The sequence below is a fragment of the Mustela nigripes genome, chromosome 7, assembly GCF_022355385.1.
Source record: "Mustela nigripes isolate SB6536 chromosome 7, MUSNIG.SB6536, whole genome shotgun sequence".
Taxonomy (NCBI): domain Eukaryota; kingdom Metazoa; phylum Chordata; class Mammalia; order Carnivora; family Mustelidae; genus Mustela; species Mustela nigripes.
Genome location: NC_081563.1, coordinates 26,384,209 through 26,394,655, shown reverse-complemented (window position 1 = coordinate 26,394,655; position 10,447 = coordinate 26,384,209). Strand labels below are relative to the sequence as shown.

The 10,447-nt window shown below is 40.7% G+C and overlaps 1 protein-coding gene across 4 annotated transcripts in view; it reads right to left on the bottom strand.

Moving 5' to 3' along the window:
- Positions 1-10,447, bottom strand: part of EIF2AK2 (eukaryotic translation initiation factor 2 alpha kinase 2) — a 46,413-nt gene that overhangs the window by 7,088 nt on the left and 28,878 nt on the right. For all 4 annotated transcript variants that reach the window (XM_059405414.1, XM_059405412.1, XM_059405411.1 and 1 more), the window contains 5 exons: positions 10,270-10,389; positions 8,521-8,701; positions 4,814-4,942; positions 1,046-1,147; positions 16-69 (listed from right to left, as the gene is read on the bottom strand). In XM_059405414.1, the coding sequence (XP_059261397.1) occupies positions 16-69; positions 1,046-1,147; positions 4,814-4,942; positions 8,521-8,701; positions 10,270-10,389 (586 nt within the window). The remainder of the gene's footprint in view (positions 1-15; positions 70-1,045; positions 1,148-4,813; positions 4,943-8,520; positions 8,702-10,269; positions 10,390-10,447) is intronic.

Genomic DNA, 10,447 nt, shown 5'->3' with positions numbered 1-10,447 from the left:
TTTTCAAGTGCTTACTTCTCTGGCATCAAACACATCTGGGAACTTCTCATCCCTTAGCGCTTTAAAAATCTGAAAATAAAACATATAAAATCGTTAGGAAATTCTTTACTTGGGTGGAAAACCAAAGTTGCTTCTCAGCCAAGAAGCATGCAGGATTTTCCTTCCCCACCTTGCTCCATCCTTAACAACATGATATGTTGAAGTGTTAAGGACATCATATGCATTATCTCCCTTCATCCTTTTTGGAATCCTATGTGATAGGTGTTTCATTACCCAGTTGTACAGAGAAGGCTGTTGGCTCCAGCCAAGTTCCCTTTATTGAGCCTCAGACCAAGCTATCCAGTTGCCCAATGCCTTTAGGAGCAACCCATTGCCTCCATAAGAAAGAACATCATCTTGCCTTCGTCCAGCCCCAACATGTCTTTCCAGGGCCACCAACCATCCCTTCCTTGTCACTTATATACTCCAATAAAAATGCCACTGCTTTCTGTCCCCACATTCTTCACATTGCTGTCTGAAGGCTGGACTTGCCTTCTTTCTATTTGGGGTCATTAGAAGTGAACCAATCCTTCAAAGCCCAGATTAAATACCCCCATAAAACCGAAATCCCTATAGCTAGCAAGATCTCTGTCCTAGCCATCTCCACAAAACGTCATGTCTTCTCCCAAAACATGTATAGCATTCTCTTTTCCTTTCTAGAATATAAGCTCCTTTAGAGCAAGGTTCATCCATTTTTATAACCCTGTAGCACTTAGCACAATGTCTTATACAAATCAGGCAATCAATAAAAGTTTACTGACTGACTCATGTAAGAAACAGCTGTCATTTTATGAGGTGTACACACCTCTGGAAGAAGACCAAAGGTTTCTGTCTTAAACAAAAAGCTTTGGTTGCCCAAACATGGAAAAGATAAAATCTGTATTTCTTTTTCAGTCAACATGAATATATTCAAGCCAATCCTCACATTAGGGTAATTACCGTAGAGCACTTCGGAGATGACTGCAAATAATTTTTGTTGCTTAATTCCTTTTGTGAGATTATTTACCTGTATTGTTTCTGAAATAGTGGGACATATATAAAGAAGTTCTGCCAGAATTAGCCCCATAGCAAAGATATCCACTTCTTTTCCGTATTCTGGTGAAGAAATCTAAAGAGACCAAGATATGTTTACACTCATTACTCATGCAATGTAAAGATCCATGTCTTCTGAAGCCAAGAAAATTATTTGACCAAGATATCTTATATCATGTAACAAGACATTATTTGTTAGCAACACCCGACTACCCTGGTTCAATGCTGTCACTTAAGAGCTGCATCAACCATGAAAATTAACTTTCAAGGGTAGAATAATCTCAACCCTAAAATGGGGATAACAAAAGTTTCAACCTCAGAGTTTGACTACAGTGTTAAATAAGATGCACCATAAACAAACAAACAAATAAATAAGATGCAGCAGGTAAAATAGTTAAAACAGTTCTCACTAAGCGCCTTGCATGCAAATGTTCATAGAGATGTATTTCTAAAATTCTGACTGGAAGCAATGTGAATGTCCATCCATGGGAGAATGGATAAACACATCGTGGTCTATCAGGGCAATGGAATAGTACTTAGTAATGAAAAGGAATAACCTGTTGGCATCAGCAACGACTAGAAGTTCTCCAATTGACATTACTTCAAGTGAAATAATCAAATACAAAAAGATACATAAAGTATGATTCCATTCATACGAAGCTCAAGACAGGGAAAACTAATCTGTGGTGACAGAAATCAGAGCACTGATTTCCTCTGGGAAGGAGGGATGGGCTGGAAAGGGCCAGAGGGAATTTTCCCAGGCGAGGACAGTGTTCTACATTTTCATACGCTTATGGGTTTCAAAGGAATGTGCCTTTGTCAAAAATGTACATTTAAGATATATATTTTATGGTATACAAATCATCCCCTAACAAAATGATTTTCAATTAAAAAACCCCTAAGAAAATGAAAAGCACAGGGAGTCTGGGTGGCTCAGTCAGTTGAACGACTGCCGTCAGCTCAGGTCATGATCCCGAAGTACCAGGATTGAGTCCCAGGTCAGACTCCCTGCTCAGTGGGGAGTCTGCTTCTCCCTCTGACCCTCCCCCAACTCTCTCTCTCACTCTCTCTCAAATAAATAAATAAAATCTTTAAAAAAAAAAAAGAAAAAGAAAAGCACAATGATGAACGAATTTTTAAAAAATATATTTAGGACTGCAACATAGGATGCAGGAGATATTTTTAAAAGTGGGATTGGGAGGGAGACAAACCATAAGTGACTCTTAATCTTACAAAACAAACTGAGGGTTGCTGGGGGGAGGGGGGTTGGGAGAAGGGGGGGTGGGGTTATGGACATTGGGGAGGGTATGTGCTTTGGTGAGTGCTGTGAAGTGTGTAAACCTGGTGATTCACAGACCTGTACCCCTGGGGATAAAAATACATGTTTATAAAAATAAATAAATAAATAATAAATTAATTTTTTAAAAAAAGTGGGAGTTAAAGGGGAGCCATCAGCCACCTGTTATCTTCCATTTTCACATTCCACCAATAAATTTTATCTCTGTGCCACATGGTTCCCAAAGAGAGCAGGTGAATGTGCTCTTCAATCTAGACTCTCAAACATCAAAAAGATGAAAAATAGATAATAAAGTATCAACCAAAATATATAAGCTCCTAGAGGAATGAAATCTACATAGAATACAAACGTTCACAATCAATAGCTGTACAACCACGTTCGTAACAGCAATTTTCACTAGAGCCGAAAGGTGGAGCAACCCAAGTATCCACTGATGGATGAAGAGACAAACAAGCTGTGATCTATCCATACAATTTGTTGTACGGATATTGTTGAGCCTTAAAAAGGAAGGGAATGCTGGCATATGTTACAGCATAGGTAATACTGAGAATATTATGCTGCATGGAAAAAGCTAGTCACAGAAGGACAAATACTGCATGATTCTACTTACACAAGGTATCTAGAGCAGACATATTCATAGAGACAGACAGCAGGATGGTGGTTGCCAGGGCTGGGGAAGAGGGGAATGTGGAGCTATTTGAGAGGTGCAGAGTTTCAGCTTTGCAAGATGAAAAGAATTCTGGAGAGGGATGGTAGAAGTGATTGCACTAAAATGTAAATATACTTGATGCCACTCAACTGTGCACTTAAAAATGGAGAACACGGTAAATTTTACGTTATGTGTATTTTTCCAAAATTAAAAATAAATATGTCTTAGAATCAATAGCCTTGTTAATGCCCAATTAGATACAAGGAGGCCCATTTTCACAGCAAAACACTATACATATTGAGGGAAATGCTTTAAAAACATAAGTGGTGTTGGTGAAGAAAAAAAATATTTTGAAACTTCATTGAAGAATATAAAGATGACCTTCAGGGAGGTCTATCATTGCTCCCAGCTGGGCAGTGAGAGGATGACACCTGCCATCTCCTCCCCTTGGTCTGGGCCATGCAATCTGCACAGGGCCATGATAGTTAGTAATGTACGCCACTCCTGGGCAGAGCCTGCCCAAACACCGGGAGATCCTGCCATGGTCCCCTGCTATGAGGAGAGCAATGATACGGATAGGATGCTTCCTTCAGTCTGGGCTCTGGAATGAAGGAGACACGTGGGACCAAACCACAGCCGGACTGCAGCCAACACATTACGGGGGCAAGAAATAAATCTTTGATATTCTGTATGCCTATGTGGGACTGGGAGTCACCAGTTACCATAGGATTGCCCAGAAAGGCTGACTTGAGAGAGGACTTGAACAAGGGGAAGGAGCCTGCCAATTTCACAGTATTGGCCAATTCTGAAATACACTTGAAATGTCATTCTATTCATGGACACCTGGGTGGCTCAGTCATTAAGCAGCTGCCTTTGGCTCAAGTCATGATCCCAGGGTCCTGGGATGGAGCCCTGCATCGGACTCCCTGCTCAGCAGGAAGCCTGTTTCTCCCTCTCCAACGTCCCCTGCTTGTGTTCCCTCTCTTGCTGTGGCTCTCTCTGTCAAATAAATACATAAAATCTTTAAAAAGAAAAAAAGAAATGTCATTTAACTCAATAATTTTACTTGAAGGAACCTATCACAGATAATGATGGAAATACTTGTTTTTAGAGTCAAAGATAAAGGGGAAAACATGTAAAAACTTGCTAACAGCCTAACTAAATACCCATTAAGAAGGAAAGTTACATTAATGATGGTACAGGTCAGCATACAATGTAGTTAGTAAAATGAATGTGCAGATCCACCTGTGCTGAGATGGAAAGATTAGGATACACTGTTGAGTGAAAAAAATTAAGTCACAAAACAACATTACAGTAACTTGTAAAAGTGCGTCCTTATATCTTTATGCAAAAAGTCTCTAGGGGCACCTAGATGGCTCAGTGTGTTAAGCCTCTGCCTTCGGCTCAGGTCATGATCTCGGGGTCCTGGGATCAACCCCCGATTCAGGTTCTCTGCTCAACAGGGAGCCTACTTCTCCATCTCTTTCTCTGCATGCCTCTCTGCCTACTTGTGATCTCCCTCTCTCTGTCAAATAAATACATAAAATCTTTGAAAAAAAAGTCTCTATATACATACATATTTGTATTTATATATGTTTATAATTCAGAGAAAATTATCTGAAAAGATAAACAAGACTCTATGGGAAGAGCAGGAGTAGAAGGGAAGGTTAAAGAGAATTTCCCATTTTTATTCTACATGGTTCTGTGCTGTTTTAATTTTACAAGAGGCACCTATTATCTCTAGAATTAAAAATTCAAAGGAAGTGAAAAATACATACAAAGGAAAGGGATCTCACCTGCTCTGGGCTCATGTATCGAAGAGTTCCTTTATTACTTGTCCGATTTGTATGATCTCTCAAGGATGTCACAAGTCCAAAGTCTCCAATCTTTATGTGCTTTGTATTTACCATAAATATGTTACTTGGCTACAGAAAAAAAAACAACCCAATATTTAATTTATAAGTACCAATTCAACAGACTGTTGTCACATCTCCAAATCATATTTAACAACGGCTGTTTTTATATTTCTTTATGAGGCATTTACCCTTACATGGGTAGCCCAAAACAGGATACTTAATACCAATGGTATTTAAAGTACCAGCTGAGGACATAAGGATTTCTCTGTCACCTGAGAAGGCTTCGGGCCTAACTGCCTTCCAATATCTGAAGAGATGCTTAGTGGAAGGTAGATTCTACTCTGCACAGTACTAGAGCATAGAAACCACCAAAAGGCTTGCTTATGATATCCTAATATACTAACGGTGTGGTCCAAAAAATGTGAATTTGAGAGTCTCCATCTCAGGGAGTGGGGCTGGACATCGACTTGGTAGAAGTATTGCAAATATGAGTCCAGGAATCTGTTGAGGATTGAAGCAGAAGCCCTTCAGATCTCTAAGTTTGAGAGTCTCAGAATGAGTCTCTTCTTGATAAAGCTGTTAAGATATCCTATGCAGAATTTCTCTTGGGGGCTTCCTTGATGTCAATTTCTCCAGGCCCCTGACATCTTCTTGACAAACATACCCCTTCTGTCTTTGAGGGCAGGCCACATTAACTGAAAGCTGATAACTAGCACTTAAGTATTTCTGTCTATGTACGTAATATTCTACGCAGACTGAAAATGGGAGAGGGACAGAATGGGGACTGTTCATTCTATTCCACAATTCTGTAGCTGGTACTGACCAACATTCTAAAGACCATGAAAACAGGAATGTTGTTGATAAGGAGATTAATATTTTGCTCTTCCTGGGGTGCCTGGCTGGCTCAGTTGGTAGAGCATGAGACTCTTGATCTCAGGGTGGTAAGTTCGAGCCCCATGTTGGGTGTAGACATTGCTTAAAAATATAATATTTAAAAATATATATTTTGTCATTCTTGAAAAGGCAACTGTGAATAAAGTGTTGGGCTTTACGTGCACATGCAGAATCTGGAAGGTAATACTCACGAGAGGGCCTAGCGGAAGAGCTAACAGGGAAGAGACCATAAAGCCAGGAAGGCTGACAGAGGAGCTTCCAAGAAGCCCTCCTACAAAGACTCAGGCGGAAATTAGCAGTCAGATTAGCACCATTAACAATGAGGCTGGAATCCAGTGCCAGTCATAAAGATGGAAGGCTGCAGATGCGTGTGGGGTGGGTGCAGAGAGAAAACCTTCCAATGCGGTATTCAAGTTACCATGCAGGAATGTTTTGGGTTTGCAAGTGCAACTGCTGTTCCCACAGAGGTCTAAACCCTGAGGTTGTATTTACAATGCTTCTAAATCCAGAAGCTGGATGAGACTAATAAAAATAACAGATCGCTTGCTATAGTTCATTAAAAAGAAAAAATAAAAACAATTAAGTCACATTTTGTCTAATCAGTTATGGTAACAATAAGGCAAAAAAAAAAAAAAAAGTGTAAACTTTATACAGGAAGTTCGGGGAAAAAGGGCTGAATCCACAGGCCGAGGCTGACCAAAGAGCCTGGGCCTGCAGAGGGAAAGAACCCCCAGAAGCTTTTACTCTAGAAACCTCTATGTCCCTCAGCAGGATGTTCAACTAGTTCCCCCCACCTCCATTTTGCTGTAATATATTTTATCGTTGAGGTATAACTGACATATAAGTTTCGACGTATGATGTAATGATTTGATGGTCTAATGTTTCAGATTCTGACAGAAGGTGGTAAAGGCTGGTAGACTCTATGCAATACAGACTTCCTAGGGTGAAGACCATCCTCTGGCAAAAACCACCCACAGCTGATGTCGTGTGAAGCATCAGAGAAAGGTGCCTGCCTTCGTCAGCCTCTTCTCTCAGATGGGATAAAGTAGCAAATGTAGCAGCAAAGCTAGAAAAGTTAGGGGAGGTCAGAAGGCTGCGGAGTATTAAAGTCTGACCTTCGAGCAATTGCAGATATGGAGCAAACACTGTCTGCAAACAGACCCAAGGAAAGATCAGCCGGTGACCAGGGCACAGGCAACATGGGAGATGGAGATGCTAGGGAAAGGAAGAGCCAGGCAGCACCTGTCATTTTCATGGATTCATCCAGAAGCGAGCCTGGGAGTTAATGCCCAAATGTCTGCATTTATTTGCAGATTACTTTATTATTAATTTGCCTAATTTTTTTATTTAACTATATATATGATTTATCCCAAGGTGGAAATATAGCCATTCTACATGTCTTCTTTTGAACACAGTTCTTCTAACATTCCAACTTTAAAATGTACCTTTAAGATATTGTTAAAGGAAGATGGAACCAGGGGTACCTGGTGGCTCAGTCGGTTAAGCATTTGACTTCGGCTCAGGTCATGATCCTGAGGTCTTGGGAGGGAGCCCCAAGTCAGTCTCCCCAGTTGGTTGGGAGTCTGCTCTCCCTCTCTCTGCTCCTGCTTTCTCTCTTGTGCTCTCCCTCTCTCTCTCAAATAAATAAATAAAATCTTCAAAAAAAGAAAGAAAGAAAGCAAAAGAGATGGAACCAAGTGGATTCCAACACAAAGGCCTCAAGCCTCCAGCTCCTGGGGGCAGACCAAAGACACACTTTCATGGGCCAATTATTCCCATCTAAGCCCAACAACTCTATACCCAGGAGCTTCTTTTTCTCAAGAAACTTTTTGCTTCATTCCTCATTCCTGGCTTATCGACGAGCAGGGTAAGCAGACAGCCAAGATCCATAGAGACGAGGTGCTTCTGCGGGATCCATAGTGATCAAGAAGGGCTATGTAATGAAATTGAGACCAAAGAAGACAAGCAGAAAAATGGGTCGAGCACAAAGAACAGAGCCTCAGTGCTAGGATTCCGCATAGCAAGTTTGTAATGGGAGGAGGCAGGTTACAGGGAAGAGAGATTGGGGGACACCGTGTAAAGCTCTCCTGTCCCTTCTTTCATTTTGACGAGAAGGGGTAAAATGGAAAAACAGCTCATCTAGACCATGAAAGAAGCGAGGAAGTCCACAGAAAACAAAATACAAAGGTATGCTATGTGTTCCAAGTTTTGGATTACTAGTTTACCAATCGCAGGGTAGAAACGTCTAACCAAATCCCAAGAAAATTCTAGACTCTGGACCCAGTATCTGGGACTGCCCTCAAGAGTAATGACTTAAGAAATTAGGAGAACCACCTTCCCAAAGCCAGTCACGGGAGTCCCTTCTGCTTCCCAAACAAGCCTGAGTAGCGGTAGAGGCAGGGACAGAGCGGCCCGCTGGTGTGCAAGCCACAGTAACCATCTGCACACGGATGTTCAGCTTCCGAAAGCTACTGGTGCTTGTACCCTGAGTGTGACGAGCGGCCAGATAGCAGCAGAAGTGAATGAACTCCTGCCTATAGGGCTCATTCTGACTGTCTCAATAAATTCATTTGTCCTAGAGGTCTTCTGTGTGCTGCGATGGAATGGTATTTGGGGCAAGTTCTAGATCCATTCTAACTTTAAAGGATTTAAGGATTTTTCAGGACTGCCCATCAATTCTAAAACTAGAGAAGGTAAATTTAAAAATGACTATATCATATTTATCAAATCTGAACAGTACATTTTCCATTTACCTTAAGGTCTCTGTGAATTAGCTCTTTGCTGTGTATATACTCTACACCTTCTGCTATTTGTTCATATAATTCCAGAGACAAAGGTTTGTCTGGTGTCTTGTCTCTTCTTTCATCAATCCATTTCTCCAATGTCCCCTTGTCACAGAATTCCATTTGGATGAGAAGACACTTGATCTTTGACCTGGATATAAAATTCACAGTACGTTACAATTAGCAATAAAAATAAATTCATAAAAAATAACCTTTCTTTTTAAAATTGTACTTTATCTCCTTAAGAATCCCCAAATATGTCTCAAAACAGAAATCTAAATATAACAAACTTGACCAAAATATAATAAGTCACCTTTTCATTTAAATCCTAAGTTCCCAAATGTCCAGAGCTTTACTTGTGAACTATAAAGTATGAGTCTGACCATTCTTTAATGGCGAAGGATCCTGGATCACCTTTGCTAATAGGAATAAGAACATAAACGCGATGAAATTAAAGAAAACCAAAGTTCATCACTACATAAAAGAATTCTGGAACATTTTAATTTATCATCAGCCTACTGAGTTCTTTTTTGTGGAAGGCCTAGAACAGGCACCTAGAGATGAAAAAATGAATTAGAACCCATCCTTGCTGTCATGCGGGTTACGGTTTAGTGAGAGAAATACATGCAAAACAAATTGAAAACAGCATAAGGAAATGTTCTCAAAGAGTAGTGCCAATAAATTCCTATGACATACCCGTGAGGACTGAGTCTGCTAACCATGCTTTTATGTTGCTTTCTCAACTAGCTTGGCCTCAATATTAACTTATATTCTTTGAACTTATGTTGGCTAGAAAATAGGAAGAGAAAGCCAAGAATTTGCTAAAAGCTGAGGAAGTCCTGTCTGTATGCTGATGGTCCGTAACTCCTGAAACTAATGATAAAGCTCTCAATTACCTCTCCACTATGGGGTAGCTGGGGCTGGAGTCGAGAGTCAATAAATGAACAGGACCTCAATGTCCTCGGGATTTCTGTGAGGATAGTCTTCAAGAAACACTGGCTGGCTTTCAGAGGGACATGCCAGGTTTTTAGAACCTTCCAGTCCTTTGTCAAGGGCTTGGGACAAAACATGAGTGATACCCAGTGGAGTACCCCCATCACAGCTCATAGTCTTACAATTATTTTCACTGTCCACCATTCCACCATACGTGGTGTAACTGTATTCAACAGAGACTTCTTGGGGCACCTAGCTGGCTCAGTCGGGAGAGCATGTGACTCCTGATCTCAGGATTGTGAGTTCAAACCCCTCATTGGGCATGGAGTCTACTTAAAATTTAAAATAAAAAAAAAATTAAATTTTAAAAAGAGAGAGACTCCCCACCCACTTGACTGCACTCCACCAACCAGGGGCCTCTGAGAAGGACAGGAAAGTGCTAGAAGCTGAGGACACGCTTCCAGCTGTAGCATCTACAACACATTGAAAGCTTCTTCATGAAGCTGCGTTTACAGCCTGGCTTGAGGTTGGGGCACATGAGCAAGCCTACACATTGAGGTTCTGAAAATAGCTGAGGACAGTTAAAAAAAAAAAAAAATAAGCAAGTTGGGAGCAAGGAATAGGAGCCACGAAAAGATTGCTAGTTATTTCCTTATCTGGTGCATAGAGACATAACAGAATTTGTGGTTGTGATATTACTAATTAATGGCCTTAACTGGTGGCCCACAGTTTGTAAATAACAGTTTCCTCCATCCTATTAGAGCTACGAGAATTCTTTGTAGTTACCTTGAAGGATTTTCGCTGTCCTCAGGATGGTAATCTTCCCCAGCCCAGCAATTACAGTACTGAACAATATTTGGGTGATGAAGCTCTGCCAAAGCTTTTACTTCACGCTCTACCTTATTCCTTTAAAGAAACAGGGAAGAGAAAAGTGTCATTATACATCCCTGTAAAAACTACAAGT